At 52.8% G+C, this 21,115-nt stretch overlaps 2 protein-coding genes across 7 annotated transcripts; one reads left to right on the plus strand and one right to left on the minus strand.

The window, feature by feature from the left end:
- Positions 1–3: 3 nt before the first annotated feature.
- DCAF10 (DDB1 and CUL4 associated factor 10) lies at positions 4–6,708 on the plus strand. 2 transcript variants are annotated; one of them, XM_039567379.1, is made up of 7 exons: positions 4–329; positions 920–1,033; positions 2,476–2,673; positions 3,107–3,309; positions 3,432–3,542; positions 4,448–4,593; positions 5,832–6,708. In XM_039567379.1, exons 1-7 carry the CDS (start codon positions 40–42, stop codon positions 6,198–6,200), a joined length of 1,431 nt encoding a protein of 476 aa, XP_039423313.1. In that variant the 5' UTR covers positions 4–39; the 3' UTR covers positions 6,201–6,708. The 2 variants fall into 2 exon arrangements, with proteins under 2 accessions (XP_039423313.1, XP_039423314.1); XM_039567380.1 differs by having other exon boundaries at positions 5,856–6,708.
- Positions 6,709–10,689: 3,981 nt separating this feature from the next.
- Positions 10,690–14,871, minus strand: SLC25A51 (solute carrier family 25 member 51). Of its 5 annotated transcripts, none has more exons than XM_039567386.1 (3): positions 14,756–14,871; positions 13,950–13,959; positions 10,690–13,256 (listed from the first exon to the last, which is right to left on the minus strand). In XM_039567386.1, the coding sequence occupies exon 3, from the start codon at positions 13,237–13,239 to the stop codon at positions 12,343–12,345; it is 897 nt and encodes a 298-aa protein (XP_039423320.1). In that variant the 5' UTR covers positions 13,240–13,256; positions 13,950–13,959; positions 14,756–14,871; the 3' UTR covers positions 10,690–12,342. The 5 variants fall into 5 exon arrangements, with proteins under 5 accessions (XP_039423320.1, XP_039423317.1, XP_039423319.1 ...); XM_039567383.1 differs by having other exon boundaries at positions 13,759–13,959; XM_039567385.1 differs by having other exon boundaries at positions 10,690–13,334; positions 13,759–13,959.
- Between the last annotated feature and the right edge of the window lie 6,244 nt (positions 14,872–21,115).

The following is a 21,115-nucleotide window of genomic DNA, read 5'->3' on the forward strand; positions in this document are numbered from 1 at the left end:
GCCGGCAGGGGGCGGACGCGGGCCGGCGCTGCCGCCGCCATGAGCAAGGGCCCGGGGCCGGAGCCGGGGCCGGGGCCGGGGCTGGACCCGGGGCCGGACCCGGAGCCCCCCCGCCACAGCGACCCCGCGGACCCGGGGCCCAGCGCCCCGGGCGGGCTCTTCGCGTGGCTGCGCGGGCGCTGCCTGGGCCGCGGGGCCGCCGTGGACCCGGCGCGGGACACGTTCGGCGCCATGACCGGGCTGTACGGCGCCATCCAGCCCGCGGACTCCGTGTCCCTCAGCACCCGCACCCACGGCGCCGTCTTCAACCTCGAGTACTCGCCCGACGGGTAGGTGTGCTCGGGATCCCTCCCAGGTGTGCCCCGCGCTCCCCATCACGGTGTGCGGGGGCTCCGCGTAGGTATGCCCGGCGCTTCAGGTGTGCCCCACATCCCCGTCCAGCTGTGCCCGTGCATCCCGAGGCGCAGGGTCCGTTCTGGTGGCCAGGTGTCAGCGCTGCTTACATCAGCAGCACCCCTGGGCTGTGGTTTAAACAACTGGGGCAAGTTCCTGGCGTGCGGTGTCATCCTGTGCTCCTCCCACCTCACCTGGGTGGAGCAGGGACTCTCTCCAGGAGGAGAGGGGCCAGGGGTGACAATCCTGCTAACGAGTGTCCAGCTCAGGCTGGTGCTGGGGGTCCCCCCGCTACTGCCAAATTTGTATTTTGCAAGGTTTTAGTGCAAAAAATCCGACTGGTTTGCAGAAGGGCAAATAGATATTCCATATAAACCTTTGAATCAGTGTTACTTCTTCTGTCTCAGAACCCCTGGAAGGTGTGGGCAGATGGACCCGATGACACAGGGAGTCTGTGGCATGACAGGCACCTGCTGGAGGGCAAAACCCAGCACAAACACAGAGTTTTCTGTTCCGCTCCCTGCAGGTCGGTGCTGACCGTTGCCTGTGAACAGACTGAAGTCCTGCTCTTTGACCCAATATCTTCAAAGCACATCAAGACTCTCTCCGAAGCTCATGAAGACTGTGTAAATAACATCAGGTAGGTCAGGAGGGACATTTTAACACAACTCAGCCTGTACTTAGGCTTTATAGTTTAAATCCTCTGCCACTTTCTTGGGATAGAGCTGCAAATAGCAAGAGCAGGAGTCTAAATCCATCACTATTTTTACCATGTAATATTTTTGCTTTTTAATTCAGGGGTTTTAAGCTGTTCTGGGAATAGATTTTGAGGTGTGAATTTAATTCTAACAGTATTGCAGCTGCTCTTCATTCAGATTCTCAAAGGAAAAAAAACCACTCCAAAACCAACCGCACACCAACCAACTGCACACCAACAAAAAACCTCAACCAAGAACTAAACCGAAACAAAACAACCCAGGAAAACTTTAGAATATTCTGAGTGTTTTCACTCAAAAGAGCCCAATATGATGTGGGGTGCCATGTTCGTCATGGTTGTCCTTGTTACAAAAGACTGAAGTTTTACGTTAGCTGGATGTCTGTCAGGAAAGCTGGATTAAAATGTGTGTCTGTCTGACACAAAGGAACTGAACTCTGTTCTGCACACAGTTACTACAGCGTAACCTGGAGCCTTGCTCAGGTTGATGAGCAGGATTCTGCAGCACTGCAGAAGTCCCTTGTAGTAAGCACCAAAGATGCCTACTATTTACCAAAGTTTGGGATTTTTCCGATGGTAGTTGGGTATTCATTTTTCAAAGTTGTTGGTGCTTTTGCTTGGTGTAGCTCTAGGCTTGAAGGATTTTTAGTGGGTGTTTTTTGGATGGGTGTCTTGTTCCTTTTACCTCAGTTAGGGCTTTTCTTAATTGAGTGCCTTCATCGAATGACTTCCAAACATAAACCAGCATGCTTTGTCCTTCTGAAAGTCAAGGCTTGCCTGAATTCCAGTGGTGCTTGCCTTTGATCTGCATAGTGCAAACTCAGTGATTTAATCTGTTGATTTTCTCAGTGAACCAAGTAACTTATATTGGTATGTTCTCAAACAAGGTCTCGTCTTCACTCGGTGGTTTTGAAAAGCCTTGAATTTGCTTCAGTAAACTCTGGACTCCGTTTATTCAGTTTATTTCCTAGCTGTGCTGCTTTCAACCCCACTGAGCTGAACGTTGTCCAGAGGGGGAACAGACTGAGTTACTGTGGGGGGTCTGTCTGAGCACGTGTTCCAGTGGTGGTTTGGCTCTTGTGTGATTTGAACACAATTCATTAACGCACAAACCCCCTAAAAACCCCCAAACCAAATCAAACCTCTGCTGTCCCTCTGTGTGTTTGCTTGTTTGCTGCTACAGGGGCACTGCTGGTTCATATCCCAGCAGTTCAGTGGAACTTCCACTGGCACACACTCTGCTGTAAGTTGGAGGGGTTTTGTTTGTGGCTGCTCTGCTTATCTCTGCATTAGCTTACATTCCTGCCTAAGAACATTTGCCTTGGAGATGGCCTTGAGCAGCTGCCATGTCTCCCTCCTGCTCCCAGGTTCCTGGATAACCGGCTGTTCGCAACGTGCTCTGATGACACGACGATAGCGCTCTGGGACCTGAGGAAGCTGAACACCAAAGTATGTACTCTGCATGGCCACACCAGCTGGGTCAAGAATATTGAGTACGACACCAACACGAGGTTACTGGTGACGTCGGGCTTTGATGGAAACGTCATCATCTGGGACACCAACAGGTATGTGGCTGTGCTCACCCCTTGGCCTTTCTGCAGCACACCAGGACAGGTACAAGATGCAAGGCCTGCCTCCTTGAGTGGGGCTGCCATGTGTTCTGAAACACTGGGAGTAGTTCATAGCCCTTACCAAGAGCATGCATCACCTCTCTGGTAATAGTAAATGGCTAGAAAGGAGCTTCTCTTGATGACGTGCCAACACGTGGTTTCTTTCTTCCCAAGAAGGTTCTGTCCTCATCGTTGTAGTTGTATGAATGTGTGACTTCTCCCATTTCATTAAAAAGTAGGAGAAAGACATAAATAAAGTGCTCGAGAAAAAGGTTGTGGGGTGAGCAAAATGAGTGATGCTGGGCACATCCTGGACTCTTGTGGACACGATCAGGAGCTTGAGCTGGAGCTGACCACAGGCCCCTCCTGTGCTTTCCTTGCTATCCAGGTGCACAGAGGATGGATGTCCCCACAAGAAGTTTTTTCACACCCGTTTTCTGATGCGAATGAGGCTGACACCAGACTGTTCCAAAATGCTGATCTCCACCTCCTCTGGTTACCTTCTGATTTTGCACGACCTTGACCTAAACAAGTCTTTAGAGGTTGGCAGCTACCCGATTTTAAGAGCCAGGAGGACCACATCGAGCTCAGGTGAATGCTGGTGAGGCGGTCTGTGGCAGTTCTGTGCTAGGGGTATTTTGTGGGCTGCTCTTGGCCAGCAGCCCACGTGTGCTGGGGTACCTGTGGGCTCATCTGTCTGGTGCTGTTTGCAGACATAACGTCATCAGGCTCCTCTGGCCCTCGAGCTGTGGGCTCACCCTGTCACCAGAACAACTCGGGGCCGCTCTCGGAGAAAACCTTGTCACGGCCTTCCCAGCGAGAAGGTAGGAAAGATCACTACAAGAAAGATAAATGAAGAGAAATCCTGGACTTTGATTTACTGTATTCAAAAGAGGCCAGAGTACGATAGTGAAAAATTGCATTTTTGTCCTGTGGTTTTTAAAGAATGGTGTTGCTGAGACTTCTACTTAACCAATAAAATCTCATTGCACACCAAAGCCTGGGGATCTAATCTGGTTTTATTTCTGAGAAATCTGGTAAAAGTAACAAGATCTTTATTTTACTTCAATATGTTGTTGTTATGTAGAGGTGCTCTGTTTTCCTTGACAAAAGTTTGTGTGAATGATCTGTAAGGGAAAAAAAGAGGATACACTTCCAGAGAATCAGCGTGAACTTGGCAAATGGGTGAATACTTGGTGCATCCCTTGCAATTTCAAATAAATGTAATGTTAATTTTTAGCTACTCGTGGTTGTGAGATGCTGAAGTATTCTGATGAGAGGAGGCTTACCTGGATGCCAGGGAGTGATTTACCTGGGGGTGAGGGGAAGAAGGGAGAAAAGCTGCAAGCTGCACAAGTTTTGGAAGGAATTTGGAGAGGACATCATATAAGTTTGAGAATCAACAGTTCTTATAAAAACTGCACTCTTTAGATTTTGCTGTAGTGCTAATGTAGAGCGTAAGTGTGGAAGGTTAATGTAGTTGTCAGCGTGGGCTGGTTCAATACAGGTCTTGGCATTCAGATTTCCACAAAAGGAGCTGTTTGAAGAGAGGACTGAGCCCAGTCTGGTGTTGGCTGCAGGAGTTTCTGTGTCCTGACAGTGTGTGGTCTGTCCTGGCAGCCATGTGCAGCTGCCACAGGTGTGACCCCACTTCAGCAGCAGGATGGGTGAGAGAGGTGAAGGTCAATGTATGCATTTCTCTGGGACTCACAGTTAATTCCTCTTCCAGGGGGATCACCTAGAAATAGCCTTGAGGTGCTAACACCAGAGGTTCCTGGAGAAAGAGATCGCGGAAACTGCATCACATCGCTGCAGCTGCACCCCAAGGGGTGGGCCACGTTGCTCCGGTGCTCCAGCAACACAGATGACCAGGAGGTAACACATTACCTTGTGTTCTTCTTTAAAATACGTACAGTCAGATGTATCTCTTTTGTTGTTCTCTTTAAGTGATCTTCCTGGTAGAACCTGCTTCAAGCCTTTTACTTGATGTAGGAAGTCATAAGACCAGCTACAGTTCAGCTGCAAGCTGTGGATTCTGCTCCTCTGTCTTGACCAACAATAGACAATAATACTGGACCAATAATAAACAGTTCAGTTACTTTGATTGCTGATGTAAATTTAGGTTGCTTTGGTTTTGTTTGGGGTGGGATTTTTTTTTGTCTCTCTGTGTATTCGTTTGGGATTTTTTTTTTTTTTTGGTTGAAGAAAGCCACTCTTTGTAATGGTAACCCTTCACAGAAGTGTAGGGGACTGAGTGGAAGCTTAACAGATTGGCTACAAATTCTAATGCTGGTTCTGTAATAATCAAACCACTGTACAACACAGAATTTCTGTAAAATGCAGAATGTTACATTGGGTCAGTTGGTACTGATGACTGAGTTATAACTTCTCTTAGTCCTAGTTCTCTTAGCCTTACTCTCTTTTATTAATATTCATTGGCATTGTTTGTTTTGTGGTTATTTTAGTAGGATGCATGAAACAGAGCTAGGGATGCTTGTCGTGGGGCAGAGGTGGAATCAACATGATATAAACTTTGTCATTGATTTGGTTTTTTGCATTTGTTTTGAGAGTAAATAATGAGATGACAGACAGGGATCTTAATGTGTCTCACAAATAACAAACTGGCTGTAGAGCTGTTCATAACCTTCCTTCAAAACTCTGTCACCCCCTCATGTCAAGATTCCATTCCTTTTGAAGTCAAAGGCATAAAATGCCAGTGATCTGCTCTAAGTTACAGTCAGATGAATTTGACTTTATAGATTTAATTTAAATATTTACTAAATTAGAGCAGGTGCCTGGCCAAAGGATTAGGCTTTGCTCTCTGCAGATGAAACCTAGATTGGAAAGATTATATCTAGCATCCATTTAATTAAAATAGCAGCTTTTAATGCTGGGCAGCTGCTTTGCTTGGATAGTTCATAGGGAGGGAGGTGCTGAGGCAGTGGCCTGCTCTGGGTGCTCACTGAAGAGCAGGTCAGCAGGAGCATCACTCTCCTATGCCACTACCTGTTCATGTGAACTGCTCATTACCTGTTCAGGTGCAGGGGGAGGGAATGTGTGTTTGCAGTGTTTTACTTCTCTTTCAGTGTCCCTTTCTCTGCCTCTCCCTTTAGTGGACTTGTGTCTATGAATTCCAGGAAGGAGCCCCGGTGCGCCCCGTCTCTCCGCGCTGCTCCCTGCGCCTGACGCACTGCATCGAGGAGGCCAACGTGGGCCGGGGCTACATCAAGGAGCTCTGCTTCAGCCCCGACGGCCGCATGATCTCGTCCCCGCACGGCTTCGGCATCCGCCTGCTGGGCTTCGACGCGCACTGCAGCGAGCTGGTGGACTGCCTGCCGCGGGAGGCCAGCCCCCTGCGCGAGATCCGCTCTCTCTACTCCCACAACGACGTGGTGCTGACCACCAAGTTCTCACCCACGCACTGTCAGATCGCCTCGGGGTGCCTTAGCGGACGTGTCTCCCTCTACCAGCCAAAGTTCTAGGCACACCAGTGGGACCTGTGGATGGATGTTTGTGGGTTTTAGTTCAGCTGAGTGGAAGTGTGCTGTCTCCAAAATCTGTGAATCCAGAGGAGGTCACAGTTACCGTGATCTGAGACGTGACAGTGGAAGGCTTTTTCAGGCCAGCACCATATGGATCTTGGTCCTGCGTCCCTGAGCCCGCGGCCACACGCCGTGTTCCGGCCCCACCAGCAGACCTCTGCTCCTGCTGCTCCTGTGCCATCAGGCTGCTGTCCTGCTGTGTTTGTACCTTGATACTTGATTGTTTCCTTCAGCGCAACTTGAATGGGCTGTTTGGAACCACGCAGAGGGGCAGGGTGCCCAGGTACCTCGTGTCCCAGAGGAGCTGGACTGCCTCACCTCTGCTTCCTCTTCTGTCGCTGAAGCAACTCTGTGGTGATTAGTAGATGAGTGCTTGTCTACGTAAGCAACACGGTTAGTTACTCTTACAAAAAAAAAAAAAAAAAAAAAAAAAAAAAAAAAAAAAAAAGGAATTTTGCTTTCATTTCTATGTTAATGTGGTTGTCATTGGCTAGGAAGATGAATCACAGTGTGGCATAGGCTGGCAGGGACCACTGGAGATCACCCAGGCCCAGCCCCTGCACGGGCAGGCTCCCTTGAGCCCACCACTGAGCACTAGGGAAGACCCTGCCCCAGAGGATCTCTGTATGTTGGTGCAGCGGGGCAGCTCTGGCCTCTCCTCTGCCAGGTTTCTGTTGCAGGGAGCTTTCCACATCATCCCACATCTGAAACACGGTGGCTTTCTGCTGATGTTTGGGTATTTCCCACCTGGCTGTTTTTCCACACACACCTTGCCTGCACTCTTGCTGTGGGAGAAATTAATTTGGATGTGTCCCTAGTATTGCCAGATGAGCCTTTCTTCACCTGTGCTGTCGGGGAGGGGATTAAAAGCAAACCTGTCACTATGAGATCTGCCTGGATCTAATCAGGCTTATCATCAGTGCAAACAGTACAGTGAAACACTGTAATGTTCACCCTGGTGAAGGGTCTGGAGGGGAAGCCATAGGAGGAGCAGCTGAGATCACTTGGTTTGTTCAGCTTGGAGGAATCTGAGATGAGACCTCGTTGTGCTCTCGAACATTCTCCTGTGCGGCAGTGGAGAGGCAGGTACCGATCACTTCTGTGACAGGGACAGGAGCCAGGGAATGGCTGGAGCTGTACCAAGGCAGGCTCAGGCTGGAGATCAGGGAAAGGTTCTTCCCCCAGAGGGTGCTGGGCACTGCCCAGGCTCCCCAGGGAATGGGCATGGCCCTGAGGCTGCCAGAGCTCCAGGAGCATTTGGACACCTGTGCAGGGCCAGGGCTTGGACTTGATGATCCTGGGGGTCCCTTCCAGCTCAGTGTATTCTATGATTCAATGGTCACACCCAAAGTATGAATGCCAGATTTCAGCCCTTGAGTTAGTAGAGCTAACCTTGTAAATGCACAGGTATTTCAGTCTTGTACATCCGTATCAGTTTATAACATTCTCATCCGCTTACATGTTCCAATATAGGGTTTTTTTTAGTATTTCACTGTAGTTTTGCAGACCAGTCACACAGTTCAGCAGGGAACTTGACCTGAAAGGACTGTCACCTGCTGGTGTTCAGGTTCACTCTCTCTGGCTCGATGGAGCACACTTGTTCAAAGCTGACTCTTACAAAGCCTTTTGCAAAACGTATTTGGGGATAAAGACAACATTTATGGACGTGAGAGAGCTGGAAAGAGAAGCCTGGGGATCCTCCTGTAGCTTTGTATTTATGTGGGTAGTATACCCTGGTGCAGAAATCATTGAAACTTAATGCTCCTCTGCATTATGAGAAAAAAAATCCCAAGTTTCCTCTTCTGGAGAATTTCTTTGGTAATATGAAGCCTCCAATTTTGTGTGTTTGGTAATCTGAGGGCAAACATTCCTTTTGCTGGCCTGAGCCTGCATGTGGGGCAGGCGGGTCTGCTGGGTTGTTAAAGCAGCTCAGGGCACTTCCCTCAGCTGTGGTTCAACGCCCTGGAAGTGAAGTGTGCAGGAAGCTTGGGGACAAGTGTGGGATATGAGATTTTTATGCAAAGGAAGAGCTACAAGGAGTTTGTAATGGGCCAAGCTGTTTGGGGAAAAAAACATGTCCTGCCCTGGACTACAGCAGCTTTTCCCCAAGCATTTGCTGTCCCACTGCCAGGCTGCTGTTTTCTCACCTTATTTAATGTTTTATTACACATCATGGAAGGGACTGCAGGGATGTTTGAGGGAATCTTACAGTTCTCATGGGCTTGCACAGTGTTTGTTTTGGAGGTGAAGGAGCACCCACAGGATCAAAGAGGTTCTTGGGTGGGTCTGTCTGTCTGTTTTCAAGGCTGTTTTTGGTTTTCCTGTCAGAACTTCCTCAGACTGGTGGATCCCTAGTGACTGTAACCCTATGCCTGTGAATATGCACTGAGTGTTACCTTTTTAATTCTACCTCATGATACGCTGTGTTTTACACCAGTATTGTGCTGAGCTTTGGACACTCACCTTTCTGTATAAAGGACCGTTACCCCAAAGTGACAGATGTGTCACCACTCCTTGATACCACCTGTGGTTGGCTGACAGGCCCTGCCCAGCTCCGGGACCGACAGCTTACCCGGTGAAGGGGTTTGGTCACCCTGATGCTTTCGTAGCGTGTCCAGCAGATGCATAAAATGACAGAATCTGTACATGTATGCTGTAGAATTGTTACTTAGTTCTGATGACATTTGTAATAAGTTTGAATTAGAGTAAGTAGGTAATCTTAGATTTTGGTCATTTGATTGATTACTCCTTTCCAACAACACTTGGAAGTTTTCCATGAAGGCTTTACCACGTTTTACCTGTGAAGTTCACTGCTCAGTGGCTTACAGCTGACATGCCTCACAGTCATGTGGTGGTGTAAGGGTTTTCAGTTCTCTCTCAGTAACATTACTGAAACAATGAATTTATGTGTTGGTGAGCTTTGGGTTATTTCTAGGTAGTCAAAAAAAAAAAAAGTTTATCTTCTAGTTGTGTTTCAAAAGTTGAATGCTCAGCCTCGAGAAGTGTGTAAAACTGTGAAACAACTGCAAGGAAACATTTCCACGGGAGGTGAAGGACGGCGCTGACAGACGGGGAGGGCGTGGCTCGCACCAGGGGTGTCTGCAGACTGGTGTTGCAGCACTCGATAATTCCACAGCGTTTCTCGGGGGCCGGAGCTCTGTCGGAGCGCACAGCACGCCGTCGCTGCTGGTGGTTTCCTGCTCCTGGGGGAGCGCCCGGCGTGCGGTAGCCACGGATCCGGCGGGGCGGTCACAGCGGCGGCGGCCCGCAGGAGCCAAAAGCCCGTGTCGGAGCTGGTTTTCCGTGTGTCCCAGTCCGTGTCCGTGTGCTGGGAGCACGTGCGTTCCCAGTGCTCGCTCCCGGGAGGGCAGAGGCCGTTCCGGTGAGCCCGGGGGTGCCGCCGTCCACGCGTCAGACAGGGACAGTCCGGGGAGCAATGTCATCGCCACACCATGGGGATAGGAAGAAAAGCACAGCGATAGACAGACACTCACACGTTTGTTTGCACTCTTGGAGTCTTGGGGTAAGGACAGTTCGATGCCTACTACCAGAATTAGAATGTAAACATCAGTTTTTTCGGGGGGGTGTGTGGTTAATTTAGTGGGGTTTGTTTTGTTTGTGTTGTGATTTTGATTTTGGTAGCACTGATGTGGAGAAGGTTCTGACATCGTAAACATGGGTCTGTTGCTCTAGGACATACAAACTCCTAGAAAAAAAGAACTACGCTTGCCAAATGAAAACTTTTTAAAAAAATCTACTTTACAGATTGTAAAAAGTTGCAGAGAAAGGAAGAAGTCAACGACCCATCATGTTTTTGACCTGCAGGAAACAGAAACTTCTCACTGGCTGATCTTAGTCAAAGGTGCATTTTCTAAAGCACTAAATATCCTCAGTTAAGTATAAGGTTTTTAATACAGAAACAAATTGTGCATGTAGAGTATTTTGAAATACCTGAGATTTCATAGTAAAAACTGTAGCCTTTTAATACCGTATATGAAGTATCAGAACTGCTTTGGAAGTATTGTACTTACAGCCGTACAGTAACTTACTATTTGTGGACAGTTTCTCTTGCTTGCATAATAAACATTTAATAATTCACTGAATTGAAATGTATTTTATTTATGTTAAAAGGAGCCATGCTCACTGGCTCTTGCCTGCCCCCCAAAGTTAAGAGGAAAATCACCTTCTAGTGCTTCGATGTTGCCATTCTCAAGTGTGTGTGTCACAGTAGAGCTTTTCCATAAAGTTTTTCTGAAAGTGACCTCATAGAAGAGTCCAAACTGACTCTGAACCTCAGACCCAGGGCTCCACTATTTCATTTTTGCTGGGGTAGTTGGGCACTGACCATCTCTGGGCTTGTGCCAAACTCTCACCCTCAACACTTCGGCTTCCCTGACATTACAGGAGCACACAACACCTTCCACAGAGAAACAGGATGCAGATTTGTTTTTATTCCATCAAGGAGTGATTACAAAAAGAAAAAAAATGGTACACTGGTAAAAATCAGATTCTGCCAGTAACAAACATCCAGTAAACATTTTATTTAGAAGCAGATAATCACCACTGGGATACAGGAACTCGTGCTTGTGCCCACCCACTGCCGGCTGTGAAGCTCAGGACTGTGTTTATGATTACAACACACTGATTAGCATCAATTTCGGAAGACAGTTTCAGCAAATGGAAAACTCAAATTCAGAAAAGCAATATCCCCTCCAAGACTTAAAAAAAGACTAAATTCAAACCAGTTTCTGGAAGCTCTGCTGCTCCCCATCATCCAAAGTGTTTTGGTTTATACATGAGTGTATAATTTAACTAAAAGAGGAAGCCCTCAGGGAGATTCAAACGCTTTTTGTTGGGACCCTCATCTAGCTCAGAGTTGTGCTTGCTCTTCTGTCCCTGTATCTAAAGCCTGAAGTCTCCTCTCTCTCAACTCCCACGTCTGTAAGACACAGTTCTATTTCTGTCAGTCCTTTTCAATATTTGCCTACAGAAGTCCTGAAACATGTCTCCAAACACTCCACCTTTCCTGCCTCCCTGCTTCCAAGGTCATCTTTGGCTTTTTGTCTCTGCTATACCTACAGACCTCCACTGAAGCAGGTAACCCAGGAATCTCACCTTGTCTGTGCCACTCTGTCTTGCAGAACTGTTAACAGTACACACCAAGCAGGCAGAACCCCGAGTTTTGGGTAAAACCATCTCGTGATCTGTAATTCCACAGAGGGAACTGAGAAAAGACGCTGCAGTGCAAAAAGCCATGTGTGAAGTGCTTGAGCAGCTGCAAGAGCTGGAGTGTCCCATGAGCGTTACAGACAGGGACATCTCCCTGATCCTGTAGCTGGAGGCAACAGAAAAAGCAGCAATGCAGAAAAAAAAAAAATCCTCTCAAAAAGCAGAACAGACTCCGTGTTTTTTAATGAGGAAGGACACTTTAAAGCTTTAGTGAGTTTGCTGTTCCATTCCTTCCACTTTTCCCTTTTCACAGGAAGGCACACGTACACACGTACACACACACACACAGAAATCCAGCCTGGGCTGAGGTCACATGTTCAGTGCCATGGCTGGAGGACAAGGTCACCACAGGCCACACTTTGCAGTGGCTGCAGCAAGATGAGGTGCAGCTGGGAGGTCTGCACTTCAGTCATCCCCTTCTGGATCAGTCCTTTGAGCTTTACACAATGAGGACCCCAAAACATCTGAAAATGCAGTTCCAAAATCGAGACTTGGAAGATGATCAGGCAATGGAATTGTTTTTCTTCAGCCCCTCCTTGATTCTCATGTTCTAAACATGGGCAGTGGAGCACATCCCATCACAGAGCGTTAAGGAATTTTGGGAGTGATACACAGTAATACAAGTATTTTTGTTTTCTCTTTTAGACCTTGTCAAGTAGCTCTGTAAGGGGTAAACTCACCTGCCAGCAAAGGAATACTTTAAAAAGTTCATCATAATTGCACCAAGGTTTAAATGTATCACCATTCACCCCATAAATACTGAAGGCTGGAAGGAATTACCTGTCACATGCACAGGCACTGTTCCCTGGGACTGAGGACATTGAGTGCCAACACACCACGAGCAGGACGGGGGTCACAGCAGCTTCAGCAGGAACTCGTAGGTGGCGTTGATGATCCCCCAGGACAGCACAGAGCGGTGGTAGTTCAGGTGGGCTCCTCTAAAGAGGTGCATCAGCTTCCTGTCGCGTTCCAGCCAGATCTTCACTAACACTTTGGAGAAGGACTGAAATTCGCCACCAATCTGAGCTTGCATGCGAGTTTTTACGACATTCACAGGGAAGAACAAGAAGCCCAGCACAGCGCCCAGCAGCCCCCCGCAGATGAAGTCGTTGACCATGTGAGCACTGTACGAGGTGGCTTCAGGCAGACACTGCTTGATGGGCCCCCGCAGGCCAAAGAAGAGCACGTTACTGGGCCCATTTCGGAGCAGAATAGGTACCAATCCCCGGTAATACTCCCGCATCCCGTATGCTTTCAGCACCTTGAAAGCCTGGTAAGTGTTTGTGAACTTATCGTGGTGTTTGTAGTCCTGGAGCAGCGTCTGGACGCGCTCGAAGGGCGTGAGCACGGCCTCGGTGGTGCCGGCCAGGGCGGCCGCCGCGCTGCGCGTGAGGAGCTCGGGCGCACGCGCGTGGCTGAGCAGCAGCGCCGAGAAATCCTCGTAGAGGCCGAACATGAGCGCCAGTGTGGTGGTTTTCTGCATGAGCGGGGGCAGGATGCCGCGGTACAGCGTGCGCAGCCCGTCGCGGCGCAGCTGGCGCACGGCGTCCTGCGTGCGCAGCCCGTACAGCTGCTGCCGGAACAGCACCTTCTGGATGGGGAACGTCACTGCGATGTTGGTGAAGGCCGCGCAGTAGCCGCACAGGTAGTGCTTGCCCGAGGCAGCCGCCGTGTCCCGGCTCGCAGACTCCTCGGGGGCTGCCACAGCAGAGCCTCCTGGACCCGCGTCTCCGGGCTTCCCGTGCAGCATGGCTCAGCGCCTCCTCCCTGCGCCAGAAAAAACCAGCGTGAGAGAGCTGCGGCTGACCCTGCAGCTCTTCCGGCTCAGGGCATCACTCAAACATCCTGTTAAAGAAAAGCCCATATAAGGGGAAAAGCAACAAATGGCAGATCTGATGGATGCTTTGCCATCTCTGCTCAGGTCTAGGAAACAGTAAAGAGCAGCAGTTCTTCCCTTCTGTGCTCTTTCAAACTAAAACAGAAATAAATCAGGAGGAACTCCCCTGGAATTACAAATTCCAACAGTGAAAGGTTGATCCTCACACCAATAAAACTGTGTGAACAACAGAGAATCTGCCAGAAAACCTGAAAAACCCCCAAATTAAATCAAATACGCGCAGCAGCATTACAAAACCTGATCCTTACACTCTGCCTCTTCCTGGGGCAGAAAACACCAGATAACACTTCGTCGTGGTTCACCTCAGCCAGCAGCTGAGCACCACCACCCCCCCCGGCTGCACAGGTGTCACGCAGGTGTGATCTCACTGACACGGTGGAGAAATTCTTTACGAGTCCCAGGTCACTGCCATGCAGCCTCCTCTGCATCAGCCCCCACGCTCGGCATCCACGTTCTGCTGAGAAGCTTCAGAAGTCAAATTTGGCTAGGCCCAGGGTCCTGAAGGACATGTGGACAGAGACAGCTTGACCCGACAGTCTGGGGAGGACAGCAGGGACCTTTACCTGGCAAACCCTGTTTGACAGAAGAATGGGATTATTTATTTAACAGTTACAAAAAGATGTTTCTGCAGGTGCCCGCATCGCACCCCACAGCTCAGCCTGAGAAAGGTCAGTGACAGCCACGTGAGGCTGCAGGTGGTTTGTGAGCCTGAAATCCTCCCCAGCACCAGCAACACACACGACATTGCCAGGACTTGAAAGGGTGCTTGGGGACAACAGCCCTGCCTGCCTGAGGAGCTACTGCAACGAGGAAGGAAGAAAGAAAGGAGGCGGGAAAAGGAGGGGCGAGAGAGAAAGGAGCGGGGGAAAACAGGGAGGAGAAAAGGGAGGGAAGAAAAGGGCGGGGTAGAGAGAAAGGCGGAGAAGAAAGAGAAAGGATGGGGGAAAGAACGGGAAGGCCGTTTGTTTTCCAAAGCTCCCGCTGCGTTTGATGTGAGCACTGCCTTTGTGCCCGGGGAACCCCCGCGCTCCTGCTCCTGGCTCCAGGAGGAGCGCTCCGAGCGGCTCCCGGCGGGCCCTCCCCGCTCTCGGCCGCGGGAGCCAGAGCCCGGCGCTGCCCGCGCACAGGCCGGGGCCGGGCCGCTCCCCGCGCACGCCCGATCCCTCCCGACACTGTGCCGTGCCCCGCTGCGCCCACACCGGCACACCGCGCTTCCCGGTGCGATTTCAGCCCCTGCACCGGGGCCCAAGGTCAGTCCGGCGGCAGCGGCTGCGGCCCGGCCGGGCCCAGGGAACCGCGACTTCCTGCTTCCCCGCAGCCCCCGCGGCCGCGGCAGCCACCGAGCCGGCGGCGGGAGGGCGGGACGCACCTGCGGGCGGTGCTGCCATGGCGGGAGCGGGGCGGGAGCGGAGCCGGAGCGGAGCCGGAGCGCGATCGCGGCGCCCCAAGCACCCGGCCCGGCGCGGCCTCGCGCCGCTCTCTGACGTCACCGCGCCGCCGTCTGGCGTCACCGCGCCGCCGCACGGGGCGGGGCCGGCGGAGGGTGCCGGGACCTGGTGGCGTCACGCATCCACGTGACAAAAGCCGCCGCGCCTCCGCGCGTGTCAGCCAATCAAACACGCCGTCCGCATGGCCACGCCGCCGGGGGCGGGGCGGCGGCGGGAGCGCGGGCGGGACCGGGAGGCGGCGAGTTCAGCTAAGCTCCGCTCGGCTTCGCAGGGGGCCGGGCCGGGCTGGGCCGGCTGGGGCTCGTTGTCCCTCCTGCGGCCGCAGGTGCTTCCTGGTGGGACCCCCCGCCCGGCCCCGTGCTGCCCCCCGGTCCCGCGGCCCCAGGGAGCTCGATCCCTGCGGCTCCCCGGGAGAGGCGGATCCGCCGTGCCCGCACTGCCTCTCGCAGAGGATGGAGAGCGCCGGCGGTGTCTGTGTCCGGCTGCGGAGTTCAGTTAGTTCTGTTCGTTCGGGAGCAGATCGTACGGGCTCGTGTTCGTTGCGGTGCTTCGTCGCTGCCCGAGGCCTGCCCGTTCAGCGCCCCGTCACGCTTTAACGCAGGGCCCTGCGAGCGGCCGAGACCCGCCGAGGGCGCAGGGCTCCGTGTGCCCCGAGCTCTGTCCCTCCCCACGGCCGGGCCCGAGCGGCGGGGCCGTGCCGGGGCAGCGGCGCTGCGATGGTGAGGAACGTGGCACTGCTGCCGCCAAACCCTGTCCCTGGCAGGGCCGGGCCAGCAGGTCTGCGTTCAGCTCGGTGGATGCCGGGTTGCTCGTGAATGCTTTCTGATTGATCCCTCTCCTGCTTGGGGGTCCTGCTGGTCGCTGGGGTACAGCATGGGTCACACCTTTCCCAGTGAGCCCCGTGTCCTTGGCAGGACGCTCAGGCTGCGGCATACATGTGCTTTTTTGTGCATGGCCCAAAAGCCCCAGGTTAAGTGGTGTAATTCTGATTGCCCTGAGAGAGCCGAAAGCCCGGAGCAGCTCCTGTGGCCTTGCGGGCCTGTGAGTGTGAGGGGGGCTAGGTAGGGGTGACCGTGGCCAGACCCCATGTGTCTGAGCAGCACTGGTTAGCTCTGCCCTGGACAGGGATGTCCAGCCTGGATTTGCATGTCCCTATCACCATGGGGTTCTTCCCTGGTCAAGGTTTGCCCTTCCTGTGCTGGCAGGACAACCACTGATGAGAGGCCATACTCTCAAGCTGTGTTAGGGGAGGTTCAGGTTGGATATCAGGAAGAATTTCATCACAGGGTGATGAGACACTGGAATGGGCTGCCCAGAGAGGTGGTGGAGTTAGTGTCCCTGGAGGTGCGTGAGGGAGGACTGGATGTGGCACTTTGTGCTGTGTTCTGGTTGACAAGGTGATGATGGGGCAAAGGTTGGTCTTGATGATCTCGGAGGTGTTTTCCCATCTCAGTGGTTCTGTGGTTCTGTGTCCCTGTCCTTCCCTCCGCAGGTGCTGGTGGAGGTAGTGGGGCAGGGTGGGCCGGGGGACGCGGCGCTGGGGTCAGGACTGGCCAGCACTGCCCCGCAGCCGCCTGGTGGCCCTGCCTGCCCACCCCACCCTGCTGCTCTGATGCTGCGTGCAGGGTGTCCTGGGGAACCCCGAGCCTGGGTCCTGCGTGGGGACGCTGGGGACTGCCGGCCACAGAGCAGCCAGCTGCACACCCCGCACACCGACCTGGAGCTCAGGTCTCTGCAGCAGGAGCTGCAGCAGGACAAGGGAGCCCAGCCTTTGGCCAGCTCTCCACAGGGCTGCATCGTCCGGCAATGCCTTTCAAGGATGTGAAGGGAGAGCATTCATTTACTCATGAGGGCAGGTGAGATGGGAAGAAAGCACCTTTAGGGACCTGACCTACGCCAGGCACTGCATACAGAACAGCAAGGTGCTGTGAGGCTGCTGTGAGCCCCCTTCCCTCTCCCTGCTGCTCCACCAGCTGCTTTCCTGTGGTTAACCAGCTCACATGAAAGGCAGGTTGCTGGCAGCTGCACACGGTGGTACAACCACAAGTGGAAGTATTAATGTGGGGGCAGGTTGGGGTCACCTAGTCAGGCCCACTGGACCCTGTAGAAGCACAGCTGCAGAGATGGGGGACTGCAGTATCGACCCCTGGCCATGCCCCTCACTGCGGCCAGTCCTGGCTGGTGCCTGCTTCAGTCAGAGATCAGCCAAGAGGAGGGGATTTTGGCTGGGGACACACACTGGATGCTGAACTGAGGTTTTCCCTCAGCATCATCTCACCTTGCAGTTGCCCACAGCTCTCAACTCTGTGCCTGTGCCAGACAGAATGGTGGTGGTGAGGAATGGGGTACCATCACTGCCAAAATCCACAGTCAGGGGGCTTGGGGGTTCCTCTGCAGCCACCTGGCCAGAGCAGGACTATCCTCAAGGATTGGGGCAGCCCAGGGTTTGGGCCCGTTTTTCAGTCTATGGCTCTAAAAGACTGTACATAGACGTTTTGGAGGTGGGGAGGAAGGGGAGCATTCCCAGGCCAGCTCTCAGTGGGAATTTGCTCAGGTAGGAGATGTCATCTGGAGTAGGAAGCAGGAATATGTATCAGCAGGAATTACTGGCTGTGAGGCATGGGCTTGGAGCTGTCTGAGGCAGGAGTGTGGCAGAGCTGGTCAGAGCTGGGGGTCCTGGCACAGCCCAGGCCTGGGCCAGGGTCAGCTGTGTGGGACATGGCTCAGCCTCGCTGCCCACAGCCACCTCCAGGCAGCTGAGTGGGCCCGGAGGAGATGGGCCATGGTCACATCCCGCTGGGCTCCATGTTAGCTGAGAGACCAAATGAGGAACCGGTCGGGAATGGGCAAATAAAAGGAGGTATAATTTAATTACCTTCTGATCTGTGTTGTTTGTCGAAGTGGGCTATGCAAAGGCAATCTGTAATTATTTCTTAACACTTGAAAGATGTGGATTTAAGAGGTGGTTTTGTTTGTCTGGAAAATATTGAACACCTCTGCTGTGTAAATATTTAACTGCTTTCTTTGAGGAGAGCAGGTTGTGAGGAGCAGTGCCAGTGACTCCAGTTTGCCGGCCGGGGAGGTTGCAGGTGCACGGGGGCTACAGAAGGGAGAGCTTTGGTCACATCCTGCAGCCACAGGTGCTTCCCCTGCTGCCTGCAGGTCCTCGTGCTGAGGAACAACATCCCCCACTGCAAGGTTCGGGGTGCTCTTGTGCCTGTCCTCGGGCAGCCTGATCACGGACAGCAACGTCCACTCCAGCTGCGAGGCCAGGCTGGACACCGCAAGGGAGCCAAGCCCCTTGTCCTGGCGTATACCCCTCCCGCTCTCACACCAACCCCAAGGGATCCGCCTCCCAGGACAGGTAACGCCCTCCTGTCTGTGCGCTTTGTTCCTCAGCCTGTTCCTTAGGCTGCTGCAGACGAATCAGACTACAGCTAACCCTGAGTGCCGGGTACAGCACGGTGCTGCCTGGCGGTGCTGGCAGTGTCCTGCTCTGTTTGATGGTGCCTGCCTTAAAATCAGTGCACACAGAGGGGAGGGGATGTTCCCCCATCAAAGAAACTCCTGTGTGCAGTGAGTGAACTCGTGTAAACCAGCCCTCGCTGCAGGCAGCAGGGGCAGGGGCTGCAGTGTGGTAATGATGCCCTCCAGCCTTCTGCACCTCAACAACCAGAGCAGCCACAACAGCACCCGTGGGCTGACAGTGTTCTGCCACAAGGATGGCACAGCCGACCCCTCTTCTGGCCAGGGGGGTAGCAACAAGCTGCCAGGAGGAGCTGGATGACGCTGGTGGGGAGAACAACCCCGACAGCAAAGAGGAGGACTGAGCCCCCCAGAGCTGAACAGAATCACCCACAACAGAGCTGAGCTCAAGGGCCCCATGGCGCTCCTCCAGGGCTCCAGGTGAGGTGGTGGCGTGTGGATCACTATGTTGACCTGAGCCAGCTCATCTGGTCTTCCTCAGCTGTCCCTGGACCATGAGGGTGCTGAGAGATGGTGTGACCTGAGTGGGCCATGTTTTTGTCCTTAAGCCATCACATCCAGCGCCTCGCTGCTCTGCACATGCAGCCCTGCAGCTGCCAGACCACCAGAGCTGGCAGTCTCAGTCATGACAGCCACAGGCATGTTTCTATTTCACCAAGCCATCCGGTTTTTCCAGTGGCTTCAGGGGCCACGTTTCTCCTCCAGGGTTGTGCTCTGAAACAGGGGCTGGGTGTACGGTGGATTTTTCTTTTTGGTTAGAACCTTGACCTCAACTCTTCTCTCCAGAGTGGAGTAATCAAGTAAGTCTTGGTGCAGGGTGTGGGAGAGAACACAGTGACACTCTAAGACTCACACAGCTGAAATGAGGTCAGGACATGTGGGTCCCCAGATTGGTAATGATGCTCCCATCTGGTCTTCCAGACCCCCAGAGCAGGAAAGTCAGGTGTGCTAAATAGAGAGCACTCTGAGCACCTCAGTCTCACAGCTCCGCAATCAGGATTCCAAACCCAGCTCCCTTTAAAAGCAGTTTTTGGGCACTCCCACTATTCACTCTCCTCACGCTGCATTGCCCAGAACTTGCAGTCCCTTAGAGGTGTTGGCTGTGAAATCAGAGGAATTAGTTTCTTCGAAAAGCGGGATGTTCAGTCTCAATTCTCCAATGGGTTCTGTCCCACCTGGGTTTTGGAACAGCCTGGCATGGTGTTGTGTGCCTGCCCTGCTCTGCCCCATTCCTCCCTGGAGGGTGAACGCTGGGAGCATTTCCGTGGCTGCTCTGGCACCACCGCAGTGCCCCAGTGCGTGGGGGTCCAGGTGTGACCCAGTGTGGGTTCTGACCAACTCCAGCACGGCCTCACACTAAGAGGGGACCCTGGGGCCCCAAGTGGTGGCCAGTGCCCAGTGGGCTCCAGCTCCACCAGCAGGGTGGGTAGGGCCTGCCGCAGACATGGGAGCATCTTCTGTGCCACTCTCTGGCCCGGAGTGGGGCGGTTCTTACCGGCTGCTCTGACGGCGTTTCTCCAGAGCCATGCAGGGAAGCTGACAACTCAGGGATGGGGACCGTCATCAGACCAACGTCAGTGGCACCTCACTAAAAAAAATTCTGTGAAATAGCTGTTTATGTCTCCCTCTTTCCCACTGAGGCAGCTGCTGGGGTAATTTACAAGCAAGCAGGTCCACAGACGAAACGTGCTCCTGGCAGGACCCACAGCACACCTGGCTGGGCCCCAGCCTGAGCTCTGGGCAAACCCCTCATCCTGGAGGCCTGCAGCACCATTTACCTGGGAATTGCTCACTTTGGAGCTGCTCTGTCAGTGACTGTCCATGTTCGTGCTGGAAGGGTCAGGGACAGACACTGTCCCATGTGTGCCTCTCCAGCAGCAAGCCAGAAACGCCCCTATGGCAGCAGCCACCAGTGTCTGGGCAGAATTAGAACTGAAGTAATCCTCCTCCTCTGCTCAGCCTGGGGTGCCATGTTCAGCTCCAGGCTCCTCAGTTCCAGAGACATGGACACACTGGGGAGTCCAGTGAAGATGCTGAAGGGACTGGAGCATCACTCCTACAAGGAACAGTGGAGGGAACCAGGGCAACCACCTGGAGCAGGGAAGACTCAGGGGGACCTTGTCTGTGTCTGTAAAGACCTGCAGGGAAGGTGCCCAGGGACAGGCCAGAGGCCACGAGCACACAGGGATCACAGGAGGCTCCCTCTGAGCATTGTGAAACACTGCTTCACTTCGAATTTGTGGAGTTCCTGTAACCAAAGACACTTCAAAGTCAGCTGGACACAGTCCTGGGCACCTGGCTCTGGTGGCCCTGCTTGAGCAGGGAGGGGTCTGGACAAAGAGACCTCCAGAAGTCCCTTCCAACCTCAACCTCTCCTATTGATTACTTGGAGCCTGGAATTCCTACAGCAGTAATTATTCTCTCCCCAGAACATAGGATGTTTGTGTCACTGCTAATGACAGGTGTGAACAGTGGGGCTCTAAGCTGTGTGAGGAGATAACCATAAATCCCAAAGGATGTTCCAAACCCAAATTACTATCCAAAGCAGAGACATCTCAGAGATGATTTCTTCTGACGTTCCACGCTCTTGTTTCACACACTGGTTTGGAGGTGATCCTGCTTCTCACAAGCCCTCCTGACTCCTACAGCCTTACTAAGTAAACACCTCCCATGAGGCTGATCACCCAGGAGAGTGAAAATTCAGAGAAACCAGACTGAAGTATCTCTCCAAAGGACTGGGAATCCACAGCTGTGGCCTCATACTCACTGCTCTCCCTGAAGGTGATACCAGCTCT

This window comes from Corvus cornix, chromosome Z (genome assembly GCF_000738735.6).
Source record: "Corvus cornix cornix isolate S_Up_H32 chromosome Z, ASM73873v5, whole genome shotgun sequence".
NCBI lineage: Eukaryota > Metazoa > Chordata > Aves > Passeriformes > Corvidae > Corvus > Corvus cornix.

Excerpts from the sequence above, each read along its gene's own strand:
- DCAF10 (XM_039567379.1), top strand. The coding sequence starts at position 40 with ATGAGCAAGGGCCCGGGGCCGGAGCCGGGGCCGGGGCCGGGGCTGGAC. Across the intron at positions 1,034-2,475 it reads GACTGTGTAAATAACATCAG|GTTCCTGGATAACCGGCTGT; the intron begins GTAGGTCAGGAG and ends TCCTGCTCCCAG. Across the intron at positions 4,594-5,831 it reads GCAACACAGATGACCAGGAG|TGGACTTGTGTCTATGAATT; the intron begins GTAACACATTAC and ends CTCTCCCTTTAG.
- SLC25A51 (XM_039567386.1), bottom strand. The coding sequence starts at position 13,239 with ATGCTGCACGGGAAGCCCGGAGACGCGGGTCCAGGAGGCTCTGCTGTG.